At 37.9% G+C, this 27,801-nt stretch overlaps 1 protein-coding gene and 1 long non-coding RNA gene across 9 annotated transcripts in view; one reads left to right on the top strand and one right to left on the bottom strand.

Annotated features, from left to right (window-relative positions):
* The first annotated feature begins 294 nt into the window (after nt 1-294).
* On the top strand, nt 295-2,486 carry LOC123864330. Its single transcript, XR_006795748.1, has 2 exons — nt 295-909; nt 1,724-2,486. It is a non-coding gene; the product is annotated as an uncharacterized LOC123864330 (long non-coding RNA).
* A 748-nt stretch (nt 2,487-3,234) lies between these two features.
* The window catches only part of LOC123864285 (protein ECT2), a 41,583-nt gene continuing 17,016 nt past the window's right edge, over nt 3,235-27,801 (bottom strand). For 5 of the 8 annotated variants that reach the window (XM_045904603.1, XM_045904601.1, XM_045904600.1 and 2 more), the window contains 18 exons: nt 27,231-27,366; nt 26,375-26,587; nt 25,154-25,297; nt 21,520-23,040; nt 21,096-21,227; nt 20,705-20,972; nt 20,450-20,565; nt 20,249-20,376; nt 19,868-20,038; nt 19,332-19,447; nt 17,886-18,046; nt 17,114-17,254; nt 16,721-16,850; nt 15,915-16,069; nt 7,533-7,643; nt 6,118-6,213; nt 4,628-4,774; nt 3,235-3,916 (listed from right to left, as the gene is read on the bottom strand). In XM_045904603.1, coding sequence (XP_045760559.1) covers nt 3,803-3,916; nt 4,628-4,774; nt 6,118-6,213; nt 7,533-7,643; nt 15,915-16,069; nt 16,721-16,850; nt 17,114-17,254; nt 17,886-18,046; nt 19,332-19,447; nt 19,868-20,038; nt 20,249-20,376; nt 20,450-20,565; nt 20,705-20,972; nt 21,096-21,227; nt 21,520-23,040; nt 25,154-25,297; nt 26,375-26,587; nt 27,231-27,366 — 4,000 coding nt within the window. In that variant the 3' untranslated portion in view covers nt 3,235-3,802. The remainder of the gene's footprint in view (nt 3,917-4,627; nt 4,775-6,117; nt 6,214-7,532; nt 7,644-15,914; nt 16,070-16,720; nt 16,851-17,113; nt 17,255-17,885; nt 18,047-19,331; nt 19,448-19,867; nt 20,039-20,248; nt 20,377-20,449; nt 20,566-20,704; nt 20,973-21,095; nt 21,228-21,519; nt 23,041-25,153; nt 25,298-26,374; nt 26,588-27,230; nt 27,367-27,801) is intronic. The other 3 variants (XM_045904602.1, XM_045904606.1, XM_045904608.1) reach the window with 3 other exon arrangements.

Here is a 27,801-nt window from a genome sequence, read left to right as displayed (position 1 = left end):
TTAACTGTGCATGTGCAAATCGTGACAAAAAAGTAAACGTACAGGCTGTTGTCTATCATGATTCATGTGTCAGCTTTACCTATTTTTTTTATTGTTATTTATTGTCCTAAGTTTTTATTTATTGTCCTAAGTTTTGATTAGACAAATCAAGCTATTGTAATGTGTTTTAATATAAAAATTAAAAAACCAATGATTGAAAATAAAAGTTTATTCTTTCAATCAATTAAAATATTTTATAAATATAGACCTTTGTACAATGTATTAACATGCGTACGCATAATATCAACCTCAACATGCGTACGCATAATATCAACGTCGCTAGGGTGCGTGTCACAGATTTTGAGCTTTTTTGGTTCAAGTTGATTGTAACAAATAATATATTATTGTAACACGCACTCAAAATAGTAGGCGATACTTAATCACCTAAGTTTGCAAACGAATATTCACTGAAATTAACGCTCATAAAAAGCGACGAGGCATTTATTAGGAACGCTTAAAATCAATAGCAGACGGATGCGGTAGTTTACCCGATACAACACTAACCTACGATGTCTATTCCATTTCATTAAATTAAAATATCACAATATTTACATATTACTCAGGACTATTCAATAATATCAATATTACTATGTGACACAAAGTTTTAAATATCTAGCTGTCGACACCAATAAAAATTGCGTTGTGCGACATTTCGACGAAAATTAATGTACCAAAATACAAACTAAACTAACTGACAGGTCGAAATCTGTTGCTATCCCTTTCCATGATGCTCCCTACGAAAACAGATAGCATGAGATTACGACCTGTCAATTTGTTTAAATATTGTGTACGGTCAGAATTAGTCTGTGGACGTCTTTACGTTGAAAAATATTCTGATTTGCGGCGAAAGCAATCACGTCGCATACAAATGTAAGGTTATTTTTAAAAATTTGATTTGAGTTGTCAAAAATAATATAAAATTATTAATTTAGCTGATGAAGGTAGTTTGGTAAAATCGATATTTGGCTCATTCGATGTCATACAATCTGTAGTCTTTTGTGAATTGGAAAGTAATTTGCAATGAGTGGTTCAGATTTTGTATACATCGAATGAGAAGTTAGTCGTTTGGATTTATTGTTGACTTGATATTAAAACTGAGAGTTCGGCAGTTCAGGGGTAGGTTTTAATGATTTGACGGAGGGCAGGATAGCCCATGATTTGGATTTGACTTAGGGCAAGGAAGCCCGCGACTGACATGACAAGATTATTTAGAAACACGAGGGCGTGTTAAATTCAGGACGGCCGAACTGTAAGGTTATTTTTAAAAATTTGATTTGAGTTGTCAAAAATAATATAAAATTATTAATTTAGCTGATGAAGGTAGTTTGGTAAAATCGATATTTGGCTCATTCGATGTCATACAATCTGTTACGAGGAGGCCAACAAGATTGAACTTGCATAAATACGGGTGTTTCGAAGGTTTTAGTTTAGTCTCCTTCCGAGATTCGGAGCGATATCGCATATTTTCGGTATTTGGATTGTGAACTGAATAATTAGATGATGTGATAGCAATCACACTCTAATTAAATTATTTATTTTGGCATTAGTTTGTTTAGATTAAAACTCTCGGATAACCTCTACACATTGAACCTGATGTTTTTTGTGTTGGTTTGAGAGGACATTCCAATAATTCAATAAAAATATTTAAATAATACCTGCTTTTCTGAGTGACGCCAATACAAAGTTCAATACACGACTCAAATTTTATTGGTGTGGACGCGGCTTCTGATTTTAATTATTCAAGATATTACACAGATCCCAAAAACTAGTAGATGCGAATAGCCGCCAGAATAGTGGAGATGAGACCTAACTATTAATACGTGAATGGGGATGAATGACTTAGTGGAGTTGTCGAAAGTCACCGTCGTTACACTTACAATATTTCTTTATTTTTATATATATTTGATTTTAAGCATTGGTTTTGAATAAAAACCATAAAACTTATTTGTCTTGAGGCCAAATGCCCACTTGCAACGCAACTTCTAGCAGAAGTCAGCCTTTTAACCCCCGACACAAACAAGCATCGAAGCACTTAAACGCATTGACCGATTTGGATACGGTTTCTTCGATTCGAAAGCATCTTTAATCAAGATAGTTCTTTGCTATGTTTGATGAGAATCTGTTCAACCGTTGTTTCAAATGTTTTCTCAGCCAGTTTAGGGATCTCAGTCATCCAGTTGATGTTTATATTACTTGCTTATGGATACTTATCTTATGGATTCGATTCTGACTACAAAGCAATTTTATGGTAACTGGTGGGCTGAGTTAAATTTTTAATTTACACTTTGTTGCACTGTAAACACTCACAGTAAATCAACTTCTGCTTGCAGAAGTTGACAGGACAATGACAGCGACAAGAAAACTTGCCAGTGGACACTTGGCATAAATTATTTCGACTAGCAGCATACTAAGGGATAGCGTCCACCAGGCGGGCCGGGTCGGCCGCACTGCAACGCAAAAATCCATCTGCTATACATTTCATATGAAACTGCGTCGACTATAGGCGCGGCGGGACGGATATAAATACATTACAAAATGCTCGCCGCACCGTTGCGGCCCGACCCGTCTTTAGTGGGCGCCTCCTTAATACGGTTACTTTGAACCTTTACTTTATATAAATAATTTAGTACTATTGTTGACGACGGTGGCTTCAGACAGCTGTCTTAAATTTATACAAATTTAATTTGGTTTTTAGTTGCACAACTGATAGCACAAGTCGCACTAACAATATCGATTTATAATATCTACATTTAAAGATTCAATCTTTAACACTCGAAGTTCCTTCGTTCTCACTCTTTAATATAATACTATCAATCGACTTTCTTGATCGACACGATCAGATCACCATCACGATTCAAAGGCACATTTCTTGTCTAAAGGTAGATTCCACACCTGCGCACGCGCACGAACCGTGCACACAACGCGTATCATAAGAACATAGAGACATAATGTGGACGTGTCCACGGGTGGTTTGCGTGCATTTTGTACAAGTTCCGGCGGGAGTAACATACAGTCACGTACGCAAAATGCACGTGCGCACAGGACAGTAACGCGCGCATAGGTGTTCAATGCGCATTGTGTACACAGTTGGTGCGCGTGAGTAGGTGTGGATCCACCTTAATAAATTCACTGCATCAGCCTGGCCTCGAACTAATAAATTACATCTAATTGCCGTGTCTCATATACTGAATTGTCCTCATCACTGGGTCGAATGAGAATATAAACTGGATCACTTGGCAATTACAATCTACAGTAGAGTAAAATCGATAAAACATTGTCATAATTCCAAAGTAAATCACAAATCTTAACGTCGATTATAAAATCATTAAGTCCAAAGTCCTAGAAACAGCCGTAACTTTCTGTAGGGATCGAACACATAAAATAAATGAAAAATATTCTTTGTCAGTTGCTCGCTTATCCTAATTCAACAAAGCGAATACACATTTAGAATAAGAAATTAAATGATGAAAAAAATTAAAAGTATATTTTTACATAACGATTGCTAATTATTAATTTTTGTAAGTGTCGTCTTTTCAGAAATGATTTGAAATAAATTATTCGCGGAACCACCACCTTGGTCATTAATTGAATAAAAACAAAAAACACTGGTGTCGCGTAGTTTGAGGCTTATTTTTAACAGTGGACGTGTTGGCTGCCATGGTGATAATATTTTATGTATTGGAACCATAAGGAACGAGACGGTAGTCTCTCACAGTATCGCGGCCAGGGCGGAGCGCGGTCACAGCGTGCGCTGCGAGCGGCGTCAGAAGCGCCGCAGCGCACCGGCCGCGCCCGCCGCCTTGCGCGTGGGCTGCACCGACAGCGGCGCCACCAGCACCGCCGCGCCCTCGCCGCCGCCGCCGCTCGCACCCATCTCCTAGACATTAACATCACAATAGGTCTTGTCCAGATATGTATCACTTGCCCGATGCGATCGCCGTATCCATATCGCCATCGCGTCACATGATCGCATAGATGTGGACGGGTCATGGTACGCCGTCTCATACGCCGCTCTGATACGATACGCGACACGGCCCGTTCCATGTCGGGTCGGGTTTTTTCAGCTTCAAAGGAGATACGGATACGATTTGATCGAAAGCGGACACAACTGGACAATTTGATACGCGATCATGATATGATACGCAGTAAACTGATAAGCGTCCAATAACGAAGCTTGATACGTTACGACGAACGATATACGTGATCGGATCGGGTAAATGATACATACCTGGGGTCCGATTACACGATGTAGATACGAGATAAATGACCTGGATGCCGGGTAACCAGCTATTCAGCGATAAAGTGTATGGCACTTAGGAGAGCTATCATATGCACCGGCTCTTTTTACTTGGTACCCAGTCGCCAGTTTAACGCCGGACACACCACTTGACGCCCGATCGCCGGCTACCAGGCGCTTAGTTGGCGTATCATGTGTAGCGTTATGTTTCACTTGCGCCGTCGGCTAGCGACCGGCTAGCATTCTTTGCACTCCATTTTTAGAAAAGATTGCGCCTATGAGCGAAAAAAATCACTCCATTTCCTAAAAACATGTTATCTCTGCTCCTAAACTGACAACTTTAAAACTTACATTAATATTATTGCAGCTGGCGAGCCTCATTTGCGCGAGCTGCGACGCGGGGGTTAGATTTGAAGTCGAGCCGAAAGGCGAGATCATTGACGACATCGCTCGTTTCAGCTTCGAGGGGGTTTTGTTGAACGAAAGAGCACGTCCCACCTGTATGCCATTTATATTCTATTACATTTTTGCTATTTACACAATTAAGTACTTATTAATAATAATTCAGATAGAGTAGAAACGAAGCGACGCATCGATTCAAAAATATTTTAAAGTAAATTAACTTTATCTTGACTACTAAAAAATTATATAAAGCAAAAAAGAAGCACCAATTCTTGTGTCGATTTGTTTTTGATGTATTCAGTTTGTCAAGTTCAGTCAAAGTACGCATCGCTTCGCTTTACCGCAGTGTACTTTGAGCCTTTGAGGTTCACCCATCGCAATGTTACCAAAAACCAGAATATAAGCAATCATTTTGACAAACTATAATCGGTTATTGTATTAGCTTGGTTTAAACAATCCTATAATCCTTATGAACCAACATGTCATACACTATAAAACATCACCACACTTTGTTAATATAAGTGACGCGTATTAATCTTTTAGTATCTACATATGTAGATACTAAAAGAATGTGTCAAATATAATGTTTATAATGTATTTATATTTAAATCTTAACTTAGTACCAAATACCTCAAATGAACGGAATTAGTAAGCAACAATCTACGTGATCCAATTCCCATTAAGAACTAATGAAACTCTCTGTGGCGAAAAAGACAACCCAACAACTGTAGGTATGGCACGCTCACAAACAGTTAATACTGATGATCCTAATAAGCCAAGCATTAAATCTGTATGAGTCACTTCGTATCTGTAATGCGATGCGAGCTTATTCAGTTGTTATAAAGCAATTAAAACGCGCCAACTAGCGTGCACGCTGATTCCTGTGACAGTTCTAAGCTATTAGTTCTAAAAATCAGATTTACTGTACAAGCAAACATCGGGAACTTTCACTAATTCAGTTTTATACTTTCTTTTACACTAACTAAATCAATAGTTCGGCTTCGAACGAAAGTCTTATATAATATAAAAAATAATGTTTGTCTGTCTGTTTGTTGTCTATGCGTTCGCGTATGGTTCATCTGATTGAGTGAAAACTGTATAGTTGTTGTTGGGACTTGCGGGAAGATATCTGAGATAGTACCATTAATCACGCGTCACTAGCGCGTGAGCCTCATTGCGACGCATGCTTCATCTAGTAAAATATAAACAAATAAACCTAATAGGAAATTAAATATAACAGATAGAAGTTTCCCTTTGCATGTTTATATTTTTGACTCGCAGTTGCGTACACAAAATTTGTTAACGAGCAATGACAATGGTGTGAACGACGTGATGACAGTATGGCAACACAGTATCAGGAGTCAGGAAGCGGCGTGACAATGATCATAAGTGGCATGATGGTGGTTGGATCGTGCGTGAGTGAGCGTCAGACGGCAGACCTGTGCGAGTAAGTGAGCGCGCAATACCCATGTGTCAAGGAGGACGGCGCCCGGGTCGGCGCGCAGCCAGCCGCCCAGCCCCGCCAGCGCCTCCAGCTACAACACACCCGCCCACTGTACACTACCGAGCTACTCGAGTAGTGACCGGCAAACAACTTGAGCAAAAAGCGGCGTAGCTACTGTGAGACGGAACCAATCGCATACTGCCGCGCGGGAGAATTTGGTCTGCCAGAGACACCTAAAAAGCAACTATTGCGCATATTCAAGATGTTTGCCGGTACCTGTAACTACCGCAGCATGACGACCAGTCTGAGCGTTTCTGACACGCAGCCGCAACAGTTGTTCGTGTTTGCAAATCCCGAACTTTGGTTTCCATGAGTTTCGACATCATAACGTCAAATAGACTAAAAGCGCTTTATTTTACAGATGATTTTTATTTTACAAAGCTTCCGATAGGGTAGATGTACAAGGGAACTGGTCAATTTTGTTTTCTAAACTTCAAAAACTTATTCTATGAGTTCAGGGCAGGTCAGAGCAGATTTTGTAACATGAACTGCAAAGGCAGACGCATAAAACAGATATACGTCTTGCTTAGCGACTAGTAGTGACAGCAGACTTCTAAGCGTCAAGAACATCGATTTAACTGGCTCAGCCAACTTGTGATATGCAACGCTAGATCCATAGCCTCACAAAGATATGCGCCTACTGCCGGCTCTGTCAATTCTGTTATGGACTGTGTCACCTGCGAGACAGCTTACGCCCAGTTTTGATCGCTGTTTGAATCTACCAGAGGTTTGGATCGTTCTACCAAGAAGAACCAGCTAGAAATTGGTTTGTTGTTGTTGTTTGTTTGGTTAATACCCAATATTAGTCGATCTCGCAACATTTTTTTAATAAGTTTATTATTTATCATTTTTCAACAATGCATCCTTCGTAATATGGATTTTGATGTCTGGCGAAAATATCTAAGAATATTAATTTTTTATTTACTGAACATCATGCCTTAGTTACACTGACCAAATTTTAATTTTTTCCCCTCACTGAAATTGTTATTCATTTGTTATTACTATTGATGCAAGCTAAGCTAGATACACTTCTAATAACTATTTCATGCTAATATTTGGAAGGTAAACTATTTAGGCATAATTCCATAATATTCCATAAATACATCAGCCCTAATTCGATTGAACAGTCTAAATTGACAGGTCTAAAAGTTATGCTATCCTTTTCCGCATCAAACACAGTGAAAAGAATAGCACTATTTTCGAACCTGTCAATTTAGTTTAAGATATTGTGAACAACCGGATTAGCACCATTATCTACACCATTAACAATACTATACATCCACAGAAAAAATCTATGTCTTCTATAATAAATACAAAAAATAATAATTTGGCAAAACAAGTTCGGCCTACCTTTATTCTAGTGCGCGCTGCGAACTTTGATACCTTGGAGAGTGTGCTGAGCGCGAGATCACTCGTATCGATGTCGAGTTGATGCGAATCCAGGCACGCCAGAAACTTATCCTGCATTTCAACAACATTTAAAGGAGGACTAAATCTTATACAAACAAATCAGTCAAGTGCGAGTCGGACTCACACAGAAATACCATTATACAAGAAAATAATAACACTTTTTTTGTAACCACTAATTCACGGTTTTTAAATTTTTCTCTTTACTTGTGATACAAGACATTGCTACATGCCAAATTTCGTGATTCTAGGTCAACGGAAAGTACTCCATAGGTTTTGATTCGCTTGACGGGTCTCGACAGACAGACAGAGACAATAAGAGCCTATAAGAGTTCCTTTTTTCTCTGCAGATACGGGACCCTAATAAACCCAGACCCGGCGCAAAAAAAAAAACCTAGAGAAGTTTCGTACATACTCCTGCGTTAAGGTAATTGCTATTTGACAAATCGCAAAAATGCTGTACTTTGAAGTAAATTGTTTATTTTTCTAAAGCATTAACATCTATTAAATACATGCAATTAAAAACTTCAGTTTGTGAAGATTATAAGGGCCTTTTTTAATTTAGTATACATTATCCCAATAATAAAAAAAAAACAAGTTGAAAACATTGCTGTTCGCAACTTGTTCTGTAAAAGTTTTCTTTAACATCTTGATACTTTGAAGCCAACCTCCAGAAAATGATATGTTTAGGTTTAGCAATCAATTTGAACTGTTAGTTTTATACTAAATGTTTTTCATTTCTTAAATAATCTAAAACTAACCAAAAAACTTCCTGTGCTATTTATTTTCTTGCAGGCGCTCTATGGAATTCAGTGTCCACTGGACTGTCATGGCGGAAGGACTGTGCGCGTCATTTCGTCGCAAAATATTATTTAAAATGAATTTAAGCTTATTATTTTTGAATGAAAGTTGTGTTTATAATCGTTGAAAAATAAAATAGGGATTTTTTCATTTCTAAATGAAGCCTGCTTATATACTAAAATTTATTCGAAAGTTACGGTTTTACCAGGTAAATACTCGGAGGTTGTCATAGATTATGATGACAGATAGTAAGTGTTCTAAATAGGTATTATACCTATGTTTTTTAGGAGATAGCGCGCCTCGTTTCGGGCGCCGTGTTCCGAAATGGATTTCGTAGTAGTGCAAGTTTGGTGCAAGCCCCACATGACGGAGGGGTATGCGTCAGGCATTTCCTGTGTACAAAAAAAGACCTATATTTCGGATCCATTTTTCATCAGACATCATGCACTATTCAAAGACTGGTCTTCAAGCATTGAGGAATTTTGGACGAGAGACATCTCGAAGGTTCCCGAAGGCTGCCTAACTGAGTTAGATTTGTCGGCTAGCTAGCTTTTTTTGAAATTGGACCTACTTAGCTGGATTGTGTGTTAGAGATTTCTTATGAGATATTATATGTACATAATATAACCATCATAAGGAAGCTCAGATTCATGCTGCGGGCAATGGGGAGAGCCTAAAGGTTGGAACGCCATTTCGGCGGCCGTGTTTCCTGCCATATATACCATAGATACCTGCAAGCCAAGAGTGAATAGGCATCTTCCAGGTAAGCGTGCTCCAACTTGGACCTCATCATTGCTTTCTTTAAAGCATGATTGTCGTCAAGCGCAAGCGCAAAGATTCAGGCGGCGCAAACCCGTAGCATGTGGAAGACCCTATTAAAGACCTATGTTCACTGTGGACGTCTGTCGGTTGATGTTGATGATTATGTCTTTAGTGCAAGTAGTTCAGTAGTTTCAGAGTTTATCGATAACAAACAAACAAACCTTTCCTCTTCATAATATATGTACTTAGTAGCGCAAACTTGGAAAAAATCTCGTGGAAACTCTTTGATTTTCCGAGATAAATGTAATTTTACCTGGCAGCCCTAATCAATTTTATCACTGATAATAATAACTAATTCATAACCGTTAAAACTAAGAGTCAAAATCTCGTTTTTCTAGTCGAGTTCCGTAGGCTCTTTGAACCCACCGCATTATTATCCCAAGAAAACCTACCATTAGATGTAGGAATAATGGAAAGAGGTCACAACCCTCAGCAATAAAGAATACGATGCGGAGAGAGATGTCACTCTCAAGGTCTTTAAATGTATCCATGCAAAAAACCACGTCGACTGGTTGCTCCGTTGCAGCGTGATTGAATATTAAACCAACAAACACACTTTCGCATTTGAAATATGGCCAGTGATTATAAGAAACAGTTTAAATCTCTCTCTGAGAGACGTTAGGCAAAGTGAACACGAATTATGACACTTCTGTGTTCTTATACAAGCTTAGGTCTCTCAATTTTGTCAATTAATGTCAAATTTCTTTCTCAGATCAAAACCTAGTAAGTGGTTTAAATTCAAGAGAAGTTTAGGCCGTAGTCTTCAACAAGAAACTCGGCGGTTGCTCTTTTCAAAGATTTGATGTACAATATTAAATTGCTTAAAACGCACATAACTGAAAAGTTAGTAGTGCGTGATTCCAGGATCGAACCCCCGACTTTCGATTAGGAGGCGGACGTTCTAACCACTAGGCTATGACAGTTTTTAAATTAAAGGGGTTTAAATATTTTAGTGTGAAGACTGGCCTACACATTTATTCATTAGATGTGCATCACTTTCTTTTTTAGGGTTCCGTACCTCAAAATGAAAAACGGAGCTCTTAAAGGATCACTTTGTTGTCTGTCCATTTGTCCGTCCGTCCGTCAAGAAAACCTATACAGTACTTCCCGTTGATCTAGAATCACGAAATTTGTTCTCGGATTTATTCCTTTACTTGGGCTATGAGAGTTGAGACCTATCTACCTGCCCATAATTCTAGGTTAACGGGAAATACCCTATCGGTTTTCTTGACAGACACGACAGACGGACAGACGGACAGAAAGACAGACAACAAAGTGATCCTATAAGGGTCCCGTGTTTCCTTTTGAGATATGGAACCCTAAAAACATTATGTAAGTATGCAAAGTATTTCCCTTGCAAGCCATATTTAACAGTTGACATGTAGAGGTCATTGACTTTTCCTATCTTACTTTTAAGTTTTAATGCATCATTAAGTATTTACTGTTTTGACATGGTATTTAGATAATGGGTGATATTTATTTTATTTAATCTAATTCCTTTGAAAAACTTAGTAAGGCGCATTAATCTATAAAAAACCTAGCCAGTTCATAGACTTACTATGTTTTAAAATGGTCAAAGCGACTTACTAGCTTTTAATTTTACTTTAATGTGGGTGTCCTTACAATACAACGGGACATACTATGAAAGTTAGGCTTATGACATAAAACGATTTTCGGAAAAATGACATTTACTTTGTTTTGATATGGGGCGGTCGATATAATTAGGTACTAGGGTAAAGGCTCAAGTAAATGAACAGATTGGACGTTTTTACATGTATTAAGAGCTGGAATAAAAAACCGGCTGATATACCTTTTTTAAATATTTTCTTACAAATTCTTACACTTTTTTCAATTTCAATTTCAAAACCGTGTTCCGTTCAAACCGTTCAAAAGTGTGTGTGCGTGCGTCCATGTGTGTGTGTGAGTGTGTGTGAGTATATACTTGTCTGTATGTTTGTACGAGTGTTTGTTAGTGTGGTATTGCGTTGTATAACCACATGAGTAGCGAACAGAGTCAAAGCTTCATACAAGCGCGCTACGATAGGTACACTACTACAAGCTTGAGGCGCGTGTGTGCGTGAGCACAGGCGCTACGTCGCGTACGGAGAGAAATCGGTTTATACCGGCTCGGCCTGTGCTCAAGCTCAGGGGCTGCAGTACACGTCGCGCGTCGTGTTTTCATTTAATTTAATGTTAATGATAATAATTTAAATAGTGTTTAAAATCTATTTTCTTGAACTGTCATAGATTTTGTTCAAAATCAATATTTGAGGATCCCTAGGATCACAAAACAGGATATTGTTACCAAATTTAAAAAAATCGACGCCATTTTGAAATTCTTTGTTAATTGACCGATTTCGTTCAAAATCGATATTTAGAGCTCCCTGGGATCACGAAATAAGAAACTGTTACCAAAATTTAAAAAAGTCGACGCCATTTTGAAATTCTTTGTAAATTGACCGATTTCGTTCAAAATCGATATTTAGAGCTCCCTGGGATCACGAAATAAGAAACTGTTACCAAAATTTAAAAAAGTCAACGCCATTTTGAAATTCTTTGTTAATGGACCGATTTCGTTCAAAATCGATATTTAGAGCTCCCTGGGATCACAAAATAAGAAACTGTTACCAAAATTTAAAAAAGTCGACGCCATTTTGAAATTCTTTGTTTATTGACCGATTTCGTTCAAAATCGATATTTAGAGCTCCCTGCGATCACAAAATAAGAAACTGTTACCAAAATTTAAAAAAGTCGACGCCATTTTGAAATTCTTTGTTTATTGACCGATTTCGTTCAAAATCGATATTTAGAGCTCCCTGGGATCACGAAATAAGAAACTGTTACCAAAATTTAAAAAAGTCGACGCCATTTTGAAATTCTTTGTAAATTGACCGATTTCGTTCAAAATCGATATTTAGAGCTCCCTGGGATCACGAAATAAGAAACTGTTACCAAAATTTAAAAAAGTCAACGCCATTTTGAAATTCTTTGTTAATTGACCGATTTCGTTCAAAATCGATATTTAGAGCTCCCTGCGATCACAAAATAAGAAACTGTTACCAAAATTTAAAAAAGTCGACGCCATTTTGAAATTCTTTGTTTATTGACCGATTTCGTTCAAAATCGATATTTAGAGCTCCCTGCGATCACAAAATAAGAAACTGTTACCAAAATTTAAAAAAGTCGACGCCATTTTGAAATTCTTTGTTAATTGACCGATTTCGTTCAAAATCGATATTTAGAGCTCCCTGCGATCACAAAATAAGAAACTGTTACCAAAATTTTAAAAAGTCGACGCCATTTTGAAATTCTTTGTTAATTGACCGATTTCGTTCAAAATCGATATTTAGAGCTCCCTGCGATCACAAAATAAGAAACTGTTACCAAAATTTTAAAAAGTCGACGCCATTTTGAAATTCTTTGTTAATTGACCGATTTCGTTCAAAATTGATATTTAGAGCTCCCTGCGATCACAAAATAAGAAACTGTTACCAAAATTTAAAAAAGTCGACGCCATTTTGAAATTCTTTGTTAATTGACCGATTTCGTTCAAAATCGATATTTAGAGCTCCCTGGGATCACAAAATAAGAAACTGTTACCAAAATTTAAAAAAGTTGACGCCATTTTGAAATTCTTTGTTAATTGACCGATTTTGTTCAAAATCGATATTTAGAGCTCCCTGGGATCACAAAATAGGAACCTGTAACCAAAATTTAAAAAAGTCAACGCCATTTTGAAATTCTTTGTTAATTGACCGATTTCGTTCAAAATCGATATTTAGAGCTCCCTGGGATCACAAAATAAGAAACTGTTACCAAAATTTAAAAAAGTTGACGCCATTTTGAAATTCTTTGTTAATTGACCGATTTTGTTCAAAATCGATATTTAGAGCTCCATGGGATCACAAAATAGGAACCTGTAACCAAAATTTAAAAAAGTTGGCACCATTTATAATTCTTTCTAAATTGACTGATTTCGTTCAAAATCGATATTTAGATCTATCGATCGATATTTAAAGATCGATATTTAAACTAGGCAATCACAACAAAAACAAACTTTACCATCTTGTTGAACAAATAACTATTGTTAATTAAATTGTATCCTCCAGTGCTAGCCCTACCAAAATAGTTATAAATTTTGCTCGCTTCTTAGAAGCTTTGCCTCTGTTTGCTACTCTATGGTATAACACCATGTTAGTAAATCTTAGTATATTTTTAACCGACTTTAAAAAAAGGAAGAGGTTCTGAATTCGTTGGTATCTTTTTTTTTATGTATGTTCCCCGATTACTCAAAGACGCCTGGACCGATTTGGATTTTTTTTTTGTTTGATAGGGTATACTTTGCAAGTGGTCCCATATAAATTTGGTAAAGATCTGATGAATATCTTTGAAGATGGAGAACAGAACTCCTCAATGGATAAGAGCAAATTCAATTTTTTTTTAATGTATGTTCACCGATTGCTCAAAGACGCCTGGACCGATTTGGAATATTTTTTTTTTTTTGAAAAGCTAGGTATACTTTGCAGGTGGTCCCATATAAATTTGATGAAGTTCTGATGAATATCTTCTGAGATGGAGAACAGAACTCCTCAATGGATAAGAGCAAATTGCTCGCGATCAGTGTAATTGCTTAGTAAACAGTAGGGTTTTAGCTGGGCATGGCATATTATTATAGTACAGTGGGGCCACTAAAAATTTTGAAATAAAAAATTTTCAAAATAAAAATAAAACCGACTTCAAAAACCACAATAACTTAAATTATTTTTTACTTTTTAGTGTTTGTGATTTTGAAGTCGGTTTTATTTTTCTTTTGAATTTTTTTTATATTTATTCTGGTATTCTTCTTTCTTGTATATGGATCCCTCTTGGGTATCCCCATTTCTCTCTGTCTTTGGTACTATCAAGCTAATTTTCTCTCGCGATTTGCACAATAGCATTAGACCAACGCGTCTTCGGTCTACCTACCTGTCCTTCTTTCATCTGTAAAAATCGATACAATATGACCATTTGCATTTCAGTTTTAGGGCATGTCTCAAGGTGTCTGTAGGCTTTGTCTTTTTTCTTATGTCTTCAATTCTCACTTTGAATATTTTTTGCTTAATTTATGCACCTTGCCATCGCCCTTTAGCAAGTCACTATTTCTTTTTATATTCTTTGTCTGGACCCATGTTTGGCTGGCATAGGTAAGGCATGGCAGGATGCATGTATCTATAACGGATCTTTTAAGATGTACTGGGTAAGCTCCTTTCATTCTTTCCTTTTGTGCCCAGTAAAACAAGCATACTCGGGCTACTTTGAGAACCCATTAGCAGCTAACAGCAAGGCCTGGACTCCAATTTTTATATGTGGAAGCTGTATTTCCTCGTTGCGTTTATGAGCAAATAAGAATAGTTAACTACTAAAAAAAATTTATAATTTGGCGCAAACCATCTAAACACCATGATGATTATTATTTCTGCGTTGTGAATATTACCAGAAGAAACAGCAAAAAAAATTGTTCCAAGCGGCTCTATTGTAACTTGCAGTCTGCAATTTGAACGATTCTGACTTCTGGTGATAAATCTGTACCTCAGCCCCAACCCAGTACCTCTAATCTACCATTCTACTCTTAACACATTCAGTAGCTGATGTTGCACTTCCAGCGACTTGGATGCAACAAGGGCGTTAAGTTTCATTTTCTCTGTAGTCATTTGGACTGTTTTCCAGAAAATTTAGGTGACTTTCAAACTAAGATAACTATACCAAAGGGGATAATATCATATGAAAGGGCTGTATTATACATTCTAAAACAGGTTTTATTTATTATTATTATGTAAAATAGTTTTTGATTTATCGCGCAAAATGTAGAAAAAAATATACAATAAGTCAAAAACTGAAAATCTGACATTTTTTTTAAAATTCCAAGCCGAAAATATACTTAAGAATTTATTAATAGGAATCGAGAGTTTATGCACTAGATAGAGTTCGTTCATTCACTGAAATTCCCAGTTCATTTACTGGCAATTTATCCTTTTGTTAAATAAAATAATTTATAATAATTAATACCACGCATTTTTTTGCGTTTTTGATATTTAAATAATTTAAGAGTGTATACCTACTGTGTATAGACACAGATAAAAAAAAATATAAAAATTATATATAGAACGATTCTCATAAATCTTAATTTTAGGTCAAAGTCAGGGTAGTCCTTATTCGTTCATTTACTGGATCTTTTACCCTCCTACGTCAAAATACTAAAAGTCCGCGTAAATTTCGCAGATTGAAATGTCTGCTTGATTAATTGTCAATAGAGGGTCATGACATGTCGAAATTGCTAGTTTGAAGGGGAAATCGTCAATGTCATTCGCATAGGTTTTCCTCTTAATATAAAAATACATTTTTATAGAAAAAGTTTCATTTCCTATGCTTAGCTATGTTATGAGGGAAGAGGACGTGTGAACAATCCAATGTGCAAAAAACAAAAGAACGTTTTTTGTTGGTATGCCATCACGTCTATCAATTGCGCATTGCAGCGTGATTGAAGAAATTTTTAATGCCTAATAAGCTGATATACTGTAATAGGCGAATGTAAGTTTGAACGCGTTAAATGGTTAAACTATTGAGTGTTTAGAGAATTTCAATAGAAGTATTATATTTTTATAATGTGTAATTGGGGAAGATTCAAATATTAAGTGCGAACGTTTTGCAAACAGTGATACTCACGGCGTCAGGCTTGCAGACGGTGTTGGCCATCTGCCGGCACAGCTGTCTTAGGAAGTGTGACTTATCGACCGTCTCGTCCGTGATCATGAAAGAATACAGCTTTTCCTTCAGCTCCTGATTGCTGCGGCACATTAGTGCAAACACGTTGTGGCAGTCTGCAAAGTAGTATTTTTTAAATATTTTCATCAATGAAAACCCTTTAAAATAAATCTATCTACCACAATGTATTGCAAAGTAAAATGAAATCAATTTTGAACCTGTTGATTATCTCAAATATTGCTTTTGGAAAAAAATCACTGTGAGTTCATCTCATAAGTAACTGTTATTTGTTTGCTTTGTCTTAAACTTTTTTCTCATTAAAAAGTGTGTTTTTTAATGATGAAAAAAATTGTTTGAGTATAGCTTATTATCAATAATCACGACATGGCGCAGTCGGTAAAATATTAATTTACGCTACAAAAGTTTTGCTCTCTACCTTACGCATTAAAATCTGTTCTACTGATACTCAATAGAATGTAAGTATATTTCGTTATATAATACTTTCTACGAGCATGCAAATTTAAGTGTGGTAAGGGAACATACCTCCACCCAGCACTCCAACAATCAACCTCGCCTGCCGGTGGTACCCCCAGCTGGTCTACAAACGAGGTGGACCATAAAATGGCAGTATAACAGTCTTGAATTGGCTAGACTGGATAAATGACACACCAGTCTATCTCTGCGATGAACAACACGCCTGCCCAGCTTAAGCACTTTTGTAGTAGACTGCTAAGTAGATGTAGGGTAACAAAATTAATTTCACCCACCTTCCGCCTCTCGAATGTCGACGACACACTTGACAGTGCTGAGCGGCATGAGCGATATGTGTCTGTAGGGCTTGCTGGACCCTAGCCGCATCGTACCCGTTCCGTTTGTCGGGCTTTTACTGTTGAAAGCCTATAACAACAAAAATCCGACGTTTGATATTCTGATACTTCGTAAAAGTAATATAAGCTGGGTGTACAAAACGGTGTGATTGCATGAAATATTTTTTTTTACAGGAACAGCAAAAAACTGAATGAGAGCTATTGAATAGCTTGCATAGTACATAATAAACATTCTAAATAATACTAAAAACAGCATTGAAATCCTTTTAGAAGTTATAAGCAAACACACAAACATGGATTGCATCTCAATTTAAAGGAGCTAAATAAACTAACCTTGGATCGTTTCTTGCACACTTCCATGGTATCGGTGAACAGAAATAGCACGAGGTGGTCTCCCCGCCCAGACAGCTCTTTCGAAAGCTCCACCACTTCGCAGCGAGACACGAACGAGCGATGCGACGACACGAGGTGAGCCTACTCACCAATTACACCACACAAATTAATATAAATATCAAAATTATATAAACGAGGCCTACCACTTTAATAAGTCGCATCGGCAAAATTCGTTAGCGCAGAAAAGCGCAATCTAACTCTGAATGAAAACCGAATGTACATCAATGAAAGACAGACCTTATTGCTTGGCGTTAACATTTTAAACACTAGAAAAACAGGGACTTATGCTATAAACTGTTGACCATTTTTTTTTAAATAGGGTACCCCAGAAGCTTCCTTTTCTTAGAAAATATACGTTAGATACGGAGATCAAAACAGCATTACTTCCACGGGCAACATTTCAAAGCAGACTTATGTGGACTAGAACCACTATTAAACATTGTTTCCAGCAACTTTGTAGCTGTCGTTTCGTCAACAATATTGACCAACTGTTGTTCAACAAAAGAAACCCATATATGGCTTTACGCATAAGTTTGTGCGTGCGCGTGTGTGTGTTTATGTGTGTGTATACGCACCGGACTCTGGCCGATGTTTTGTTGTAATTTATAGACTAGCGCTTGGCTGCAATCAGGTCTGCTGGCAACTGATGATGCCTATTCACTCTACACTTGAAGGTGTTGTTGTGTGCGTGTGCATGTGAGTGTATACGCACCGGACACTGGTCGATGTCGTTGTATATGTCGAACATCTGCAGCTGCCCCTCAGTCTTGCGCTTGTCCTCGTTGATGTGTGACATGACCTCGCGCAAGCCCGCCAGCGCGGAAACCAACGCCGCGTGGTCGGGATTGCTTTTGTGTGTGTGCTTTAAAATATCTACAAACATAAACATAGGAAATTAATATCCGCAAAGTAATTAAACAGTCTTCAAAATCAAGTCTTGAGCATGACAGCCAACAGGCTGGACTGCTGTTACGAAATGGTTACGAACATGTGAACAAGGTTTCAGATAGTGTGGAAACCATGCAGTTCATGTAAGTTTTTCATTTTTTTTACACAGATGAACCCCGCGATTTCGTCCGTGTGGTTTGAGGGTTTTTTTTAAATCATGTTTGATCTCTTTGATTTACGGGGATAAGAGTAGCCTGCTGTCTCCAGGGTGCAAGTTAGCTCTGTACAAAATTTCGTAAAAAAACGCTCAAACAGATGCGCCGTGAAAAAGTAACAGACAAAAATACTTTCTCATTTATAGCATTAGTATGCTATTGCTATAAATAATGCTTAGCATACCTAAGAACCATATTTTGATACTCTTTTTTTTTTTTTTTTTTTTTTTTTTAATATATAACTATTTTATCTGTTGCTATTTACAGTGCAACAACCTTAAAAACTATCACTTATAATATTAATATTGTAATATACTTAATCTAAGCTTTTTTTTTTTTTTTTGTTAAGTTCCCAGCTCTTTATCCTCTATCGTTGCATTTCACATCATTTAATTACTTAATAGAAGTTAACTATATTATTATTACTTAACTTATTACAAAATATAATTTACTGTTTATATAATCATATATGCTGTTTATAAAATATTAAATTATTACTTTCTTTCTAACCATTATTGTACTACAGATCTAAGATTACAGTAACATGATTAGTTTTATATGGAAGTGCTTTTATTATTTTTATTAACAGACCGAATAATTTTTAGCGCAAACTTCAAAAATATCTCTCTACATTTACTATTAGCAATTATGTTACGAAAATTTTCTTCTAATACGTCGTAACCCATCATCAGTTCCACTTTGGCTCTGTCATAAGCAAACTTTGGACATTTGCATATTACGTGTACTACCGATTCCGGGCTAACGCCGTCGCAATTACAAAAAGGATTGTCTTTTAACTTATATTTATGGAGATATTCGCCGAAGCCACCATGTCCGGTTAATAGCTGTGCCAGCTGATTATTCATTTTTAACTTCTTTACTATTGGGTAGCTTTGACGAATATCCGGGAAGAACCGTTTCGTAACAGATACTCGTAACAGATTTTGATACTCTAAGTAAACTACTAGTTGTGTAATTCAAAAATAATAATTATAGGCAGACAGAATATGAAATTAGGCATCAAAACTACTCAAGTTTTGTTAGTGTAGACTTACCATCTAATAACAGACTAATACTGGGTAATCGCTGCACTGGTCTTATTAACAGTTCCTGTAAGCTTTGTCTACCACACTCTGGTTTGGTTTGACAGATTTTCAGGAATGCATGAAATCTGAAATGAAGGAACATATTTACAACTTCTGAATTTATGCACATAATTATATCAAATTCAAAAATAACATGTAAATCAATGGCCCCAAGCCTAATAAATATTAACTTTAGTCAAATTAAAATGATTATTCAACTTTTTCCCCACAAGAGGTGAAGAGCCCTGCAAAAACTTTTGCCAAAAAAACTTTATAATTTTGTTTTGTAGTGTCTTGGACTATTAACAAGGTTCGAAACAGATGACCGAAACTTATGATTAAAGACGTGTGAAAACTTAAGACGTGTGAACTTGTTAACTAAGGCCTCGCATCCTATGGGATGCAAGTCCTTAGTTCGAGAGAGAACTAACTAAAGGTTTACTATCAACATAGAAAAATACAAATAAAAAATGTAAACATAAGAAGCTAGGAGATTATAGTTTCACCTTGGGTTCTCACGGTCGCACTGCTGCAGCATCTCCTTGGTGTTCTCGAAGAAGTTGACGAAGGGCGGGTAGGCCTTGACCATGTCGGGCGTGTAGCGCAGCACCAGCCGCCCGATGCTCACCTCCTCGCTCCAGTGAGACTGCGCGTAGCGCAGCTCTTCCAGCATACGCCTGGTGAGAACGAGACGCTACAGGCCGTGCCAATCATTCCGTCTCAATCACACACTATACCTGTCTACAATGTGAGTGAGATGGAATGATTAGTGCCGCTTTATTGGCACGTGTTATACTAGTATAGTAACTGGTCTTACACAGCAGCACAAAGCCTCATTTTTAAATAATTTATGCATTCTATAATCATTTTTATATACTATTACTTACTGGTGTAACTCATAAATAGGCGGTAGATTTCCGAAAATAATTTTTAGTTCTGTATTATTTAGCAACGCTTGCATCTTGCCGTTACTGCTGTCTTCCTCTGCCATTTCTTCTAATGGTTGTTTGAACATCTACAAGTAATAAAAACATGTTAACAATGATTTTATTCTTGTGTTTAGTGTAGTGTACTGTAGTGTAACTTACGTTTACTATCGTGTGTAGTATTCCCACATAATTTGACTCTGTCTGAAGAAGCTCCATGAACACTTGTTGTCGTGGAGACATTAATTTTCGCACTACATTGTCAGGTACTTCTGATTCTGTAAAATAGGCAATCATTTATAAGCTAAGATTCATACAGCTAACGGTTTAGTTCCAAAGAATGGAATTTGATGCATAAATTGCAGTACGAATGATGGCAACTTAAATATTTTATACGACGTAAACTGTAAACATTACCTTCTAATAGCTGCTTGCCGTCGGGTGACGGCGTGCAGTCCAGCAGATTGTTGGACAGACTGAGCAGTACGGCGTCGCCAACAGACGAGCGTCGCTTGTGCAGCGCTGCATCGCCGCCGCGCAGCTTGCGCTTGCGCAGCCGCTGCAAGGCCGCCGGAGTGCCGCCGGCGTTCGAGCCCGCGCCGCTGCCGCCCTCGTCCGCGCCCGAGCACGTGACGGCCGCGCACGCGCCGCCCACGGACGACCGCCGAGACACCTCGTCCAGGTACTGTTGGTACAGCTTACATTTAAGATAACAGCCAAAATATTTACAAAAAAAAAACCAAAAAGTATGTTTTAGAAGCCAAGAAATTAACAAATGACTAATATATAATAGCAAAATGATACTTACATCTTTGAAGAGATATTCCCGTTCGTCCTGAGCCTCCTCATTTTGCACCGAAGCCCAGAACCATTCGGCTTTGACGACGTGCACGCGCGACTGACACGCCGGCGCCACTCCCGTGTTGTGCTCATCCACCACCTAAACCAGAACGGTACAATATAAAATCGACACCTAAATAGATAAATGCAGATCGTCAACCTATACGTAACAGTGGTGATAGATTATAATATTATGAATAGCTCACACCTGCTTGTGCACGATATATAAGCACCTACACATTCGACGAACATGCAAGCATGATAGCGAAGAATTTTCCAGATAGAAAGATACCTCGATCTGTAAAAGGCCTTTTTATTGCATAACGATATATCCTAAAATTTCTATGGCATGACAGACTAAAATTTAGTAGTGTAATAAATGGGGTTAGTACCGGCAGCGATAGTCCGTGGCATTGCGACAAGGCGCGCGCGTCGCGGGTGGGAGGCGGCTCGGCGCGCAGCTCGGCGCGGCGCGGCGACGGCGCGGGCCGGGGGAGGGGGAGGGGGGACGGGGGGCCGCCGCGCTCGCGGCTCGCGGGCGCGCCGCAGATGGAGTGGCGGTGCGCGCGGAGCCACACGCTCTGAGGTGTTTTAAAGATAGTCGAGTCGTCTAACTCGTCCACGTCCGTCTCCTTCGTCGGAGTTCTCATGTCGGTACTGTCTACCGTATCCACTTGAACCGGTGAAATGTCGAAGTGGATATCGTCGAGGTCTCTCTTCGGCGTCGAAACGTTTTTCAGATCTGGCGGTAGATGACAAGGGTTCACGTCTACGGTGTTTCGTTCTCGCTTTTCGTATTTCTTTTTTCGTTCGCTTCTAAAAGATGCCGTGAATGATTTTACGCTTCTCCGTAGCTTTGAAGCTGATTTAACAGTTTTGGAGCTTCGTATAGACGCAAAGGAGATGTCAAAAAATCCCGACTGTTTACTTATGTTCATTGATGAAACGGAGGTATTGTCGTAGTCCCTAATGGGCGAGGACGTCGATGCGACGAACTCTCCGGCCGGATCAGTGGGCTTAATGCTCTCGGGGCTCACAGGTTCGACGGTGATTTCTCCAGATGTTTTAGATAACGACTCTTTTTTCGTTTTTTTGAATATGTTTGGTTTAGTTTTAAATTTAAAGGAGTCTTTAATTTTAAGTCTTTTAATAGACTTCCAGTTGACATCCTCTGATTTATCCGGAGACAAGTTATTGCCATCTATTACACTGATTTGAAAATTTGAATCTGTTGAGTTTCGGCTCCTTTTTTTGCCAGAAGAAATAGTAGTATTTGATTGCTGTAACTCTTTGTTTCCAGTTGCAACAGGTAAGAGAAATCCTGGTTCATCTTTCGAATCCAAGTCACACAAACTCTTAGTTAGAGATGAATGTAAAGATCCTGCTTCCGTTAAGCAATCAACTATATTAAATACATTTATGGACTTATTTTTGAAGACTTCTCTTTTATCTTTAGCATTTGTTCTGGCGCTGCCGTGAATAATTTGAGACAAATACTTATTTTCTTTGTCATTACTATTAACCTTTCGAAATTCAATAAGACCACCACTGCCATCGTGGACATCAGAGCACAAATCTTCTATATATGATTTTCCTACACTAGTAATACTGATATCTTCTATTCGAGAGTTGTCTCTATTGTTACTTAAACTATTTGTAATACTGTCTCTTGCGTATCGCAAGCGCTCTTCTCGTTCGTCCGTTGTTCTGTCTTCGTTGTGTTCGTTGGATGTTTTGGTGGGACTAGCGCGGCGGCCCGAGAGGCGGGCTGAAAGCCTACGGTACAGAGAGCTCTTTGGAGTGGTTTGGGATCGGTTGGGCGTGGAGCGGGATGGCTTCGCGGAAGCGGTGGGGGTGTTAAGGTGGGGAGAGAGGATAAGCGAACGACCGAAAGTCTCCCCATTGGCCATTACCTGAAACATGTGTGAAACACACCACGCAATGATGTAATGAAGCCATTCCAAATACAAACATGCAAAGTTATACTAAAGTGATAGAGACAGTTACACATATAAAAGCTGTTATTGGTAATGGGAATTATTTTTATTTTCAAATGTCGTACACGTTTTGATTCAGTAATGTAGTTTTAACACTGAGGTTATTAACAAAGTGTGTCATGATAGGGGTATGATTGATCACAAATTCTCTACATCTATTGTTCAAAGCGGAATTCAAGGTTATAACATGAGTACAAAGCAAATGAAAAATACATACAGAACAAACTAAACGTGAGAATTGACAAATATAAACAAACAATACAATAGCGTGTATAATAAAATCTCAGTTGATACAGATAATATGTTTCAACTAAAGACAGACGTTCAATCAGATTGAGTAAAGCAGTGATTAATGCAGTGGTGCTACTACAGCTAGTGAACGAAACTACTACAATAATAGGCAATGGGTCGACTTACGCCGTGCAGAAGGGATGTGGTAAATCAATGTGTGGGCAAAATGATATAAAACCATATCGGATTATCAGAAGACGCAAAATACGAGAATCACTGATATGACTTGACACACTTTAAAATTTTGTTTACAATAATACTGTGTGAGTTCTGACCATGTTTGTGTGTAAATTACTATACAAATAACACCTGACATTGAAGCTATTACGTTACATACTGTGCTTGCATTGGAAGAATTAGAAGCGAAAAATAAATAAACTAAAATAAGGAAGTAGCTACTACCCATAATTTGTATTGTCTACAATGTAAATACACTAGTGATTTGTGTTGTGTGTACCCACTACATTGCATGCTTATTTCATAATTATTATATGTATAGATTGACTAAAATTAGAAACTAAAGTGCAATAAAATAGATATAAATAAACCGGTATGTTAAGTATTCAAAGGTAAATGCTCTGAGATTAACGTTGATGAGTAATAAATATTAATTTGTAAGAAAATTGGTAGCTTTGATTTGGGAAATAAATTTAAAATATTGTTTCTCATAGATTTTATAACAAAACATGTTAACAGACATATTATAATTACTAACATTATAGCAGAATTGACTTAAATAGAAGGGAAAATAAAATAGAATTTAAAAAACACTTAAAAAAATCACGTTCTGGTTTAGTTTTCCTGCTCTGTTTTAGTTTTTGTCAATAATTTTAAGGACATGTTCATATTGGTAAAAAATTAAGACTTCTACTGCTTTTTTACTTAAACAAAAACAAATTCAACTAATTTTTAAAATTGTTCAGGATATCAATTTTATATGAATATAGGAGGTTGTAGGGGAGGTTGCTATCATATATAATAAATACCACATAGGCAAAAATGTTTTTATTATAATTTCTTATTTTGAAAACTACTCTCGAAAGCCGAGACAGTTCGCGATGGCAGCGTTGCCAATGTAGGCTCCTGAAGCACAAAGAACTATGTAAAAGTGTTCACACTACGGATCACGGTATGAGCCGCGCCGCTGCCGTCACGCTCGGCAATGTGAAGTACTTCCTTCAGTTCCTTATAATATTACAAATCGTACAAGCGTCGTTTAGCGTGATGCTATGCCGTATTGCCCTCGTTGCGCTTTGAATATTAACAAGCTTATTCTGTATCTCAGTAGCTTTGTAATTTTAAATTTAGTAGTATTACTACTCCACATAGATTCAGTGGTTGTGATGTTTTCTTCATTGGTCATAAAATGTCAATAACAAATTGGGATTCGACTGACATTTATCATATTTTCCAAAGGGCACAATTAAAATAAATAGCTACCGAGATTCGGAATAGGTCTGCCACATATTGTCAGAAATTTTCTGTCGCTTTCATTCTATGAACATCAGAAGCAGACGTCCGATTCGGCAAAAATCTGATAGTATGTGGGGTCTACTGCGGCTGGCCTTAAACTTTAAAATTAAGTACCTGTGCAGTTGTTCTATTTCATGAAAATTCGCCACCCACGCCGAAAATCGAACGTGTATACTCACACAAACAGCCAAATGGATTTCATGAAATAGAATATCTGTACCTACATACTGAAAGTATAAATATAGTAAAGGAAGTGCAGACTTACGACATGTGTGCAGTCGGGGTCGTCGAGCGCGCAGGCCGCGCCGCCGTTGCTGGCGAGCACGTCCGCCATGTGCTGCGTCTCGTCCTCGGGGAAGCCCACGAAGCAGACCCGCGCGCCCGCGAACACTTTTAACTTGTGTTCCTTCTGCAATACAAGCATATTTTCTTTATTATCCACGTTTGGAAAATGTATCTACAAAATTCACAATCTTGTTCCTCCTTCACCATTCAATCACAGAACTAGAAACCATGAACTTTAGCATCTTTATGTGGTTGACATCCAATATACTTGTATGAAAAATCTTTCCTCGCCGTTCCTGATGTACAAGCCGCTAATGCCATTCAGACATCTGTGTTTCCTGCCGTGTTTAACCTCAAAGGCAAGAGTTAATGGGCATCATTTTCTAGGCAAGCGCGCTCCAATTTAGGCCTCATCATCCCTTTTTATTAAGAATGACTGTCGTTAAGCAAGCCAATCTTGCAATTAAAATAGAATAGAAAGCCTACAAGTTGCTTGAGAATTAATCTACGGTTAGCAACAGATACACTAGGATACAAACAGATGGCTGCAGCATGTCGTGATGTAATAGAAGGTGATCGGAGTCATATCTATACATATAATAAAATTGTAGAAAAGTGGTGTCTGTACAATGGAAATATATAAAAAAGAAGTAGCAGGGGTTGTTATTATATCGATGCCGAACCCAAAATTGTAATTAATTTTTTTTTGTCTGTTTGTCTGTTTGTCTGTGTGTTTGTGCACGCTAATCTCAGAAACGGCTTATTCGATTTAGATACGGTTTTCACTAATATATTGTAGTAAGCTTCACTTAGGATTTAGTGTTTATTTCATGTCAATCGGTTCATAAATAAAAAAGTTATGTCAATTTAAAGAATCACGGCGCCTCGCGCCTGTGCGTCCGTGGCTATATAAAGCGCGAAAAGTCACTATTCCACGCGAACGAAGTCGCGGGCACAGCTAGTTATATCATATACTCAGTACTACATCCACCTGGATGTTCTGACGCTGACATCTGTGGCGTTCTCCGCGGTTGACAGACCACTGCAGTTTGTTTTCACCCTTAGTTTAATCGGTCTGAGTATTCTAGTGGTACTCTGCTGCTGCTTACTAACCTATATGCACGCGGAAGATCACATTCGAGTTTTAGCTCTCGAGATGATGAAATAAAAGCTAGGATAGAAGTACCAGTACTTGACTTACAATGATAGGGTCATTGGTAGCGAAGCACTCGGGGTCGTCGCGGCGGTCCCAGCACGCGTCGACCCACGAGCGCGCAAGCACGGGTACGCCGAAACCCGACGCGTACCGGTACTTGTCGCCCGTCGCGGCCGCCGCTATCAGGTGTGTCACTTTACTTGACATGTCTTTGCGGATTGACCCACCCATATAGTGTATCAGCGTTATCAGGTACGTCTGCAGAAAGTCAAAACAATTTTTTTTACAAAATATGCATATGTTACCAGAAATTTATATATTTGATTCAGTAATTCTATAGAATATTCCATGAAATACTGGGCTTGTTTTGGTAAAATATAAAATATGCAATCTAACGTTTACTATTTCGTACATTTACCAGGCATTGTATACAATTCATAGGCACTCTATACAATTCCAAAATGCTCCTACGAAATGTATATAATGAATTAGTGAATAAAAAATAAATGCAGCTAAATCGAGAATTATCATGGCGATGATGATAGTGATTAAAGATCAGATTTTTCAAATGGGCTACGTCAAAATTCTCGCTTCTATCTTCGCGCTTTACAAAAACACTAGGGGGCAAGACAGACATAAATGTGTGAAGTCGGGTGCTCAGATTTCGTTCTGGGCCACATTTGACCCTTATGAATTACTAGATGACAAATAGACAAACAGTCTGCTCGATTGCTCGCTATTTTATTATAAAAAATAGCGTTGTGCGAGCTGAATATCAGTTTATTGTGTCGTAACAATAGTCGCTAATATTCATTAAAAACGTGTTTGCAGAGTGATCCATCCGTACTTGAACGAGTACCTAGTGAGTAGTGTTTACTGAGTATTCTGTGGTAAAACCTACAAGCTCATCTTTTTTTCGGAACCCAGAGAAACATATGACTGCACCGCGCATCGCCAGCGAGTAGAGAGGGCGCGCGTTCGTCGGCGGCGCCTCGTCCCGGTCTGCCAGCTGTAGCACCGCGGTAGGCCCCAGCACCCTGCAAGTGCAACCAATACTTCAATATTTAAATTTGACCACAATTATTATTTTTACTGCCTCTCGAATATTGAAACGTCTCTTAATACCTAGTTAAGAGCTTTTAGCACTAAATGGCATATTTTTGACAGTAACTGTTCGCCCGTGAGCCTAACTACTAATTATGTATGTATTACTTTTGGAAGGAAAAATATTTTTATCATACGAATTGATAGATTAACGTAAATTTCAGAGTTTTATGTTTCAGGAATGCGGAAGGAAAGTACCTATCTAATTATGCAATACATTTGTGTTTTCCTTCAACGATTTACTTTAATAGTAAAAGTATGAACATAGATGTCTGCGTGACTGTGAGTAGCAAAACAGGCAAGAATGTTTCTACGTAACCAATTTTATTATTAATTAAAACAATACCATTTTACTCATAACAATACCT

The sequence above is a fragment of the Maniola jurtina genome, chromosome 4, assembly GCF_905333055.1.
Source record: "Maniola jurtina chromosome 4, ilManJurt1.1, whole genome shotgun sequence".
In the NCBI taxonomy this organism is placed as follows: domain Eukaryota; kingdom Metazoa; phylum Arthropoda; class Insecta; order Lepidoptera; family Nymphalidae; genus Maniola; species Maniola jurtina.
Note: the sequence above shows the minus strand (reverse complement) of the source record. Positions and strands in the feature narration are given on the sequence as shown.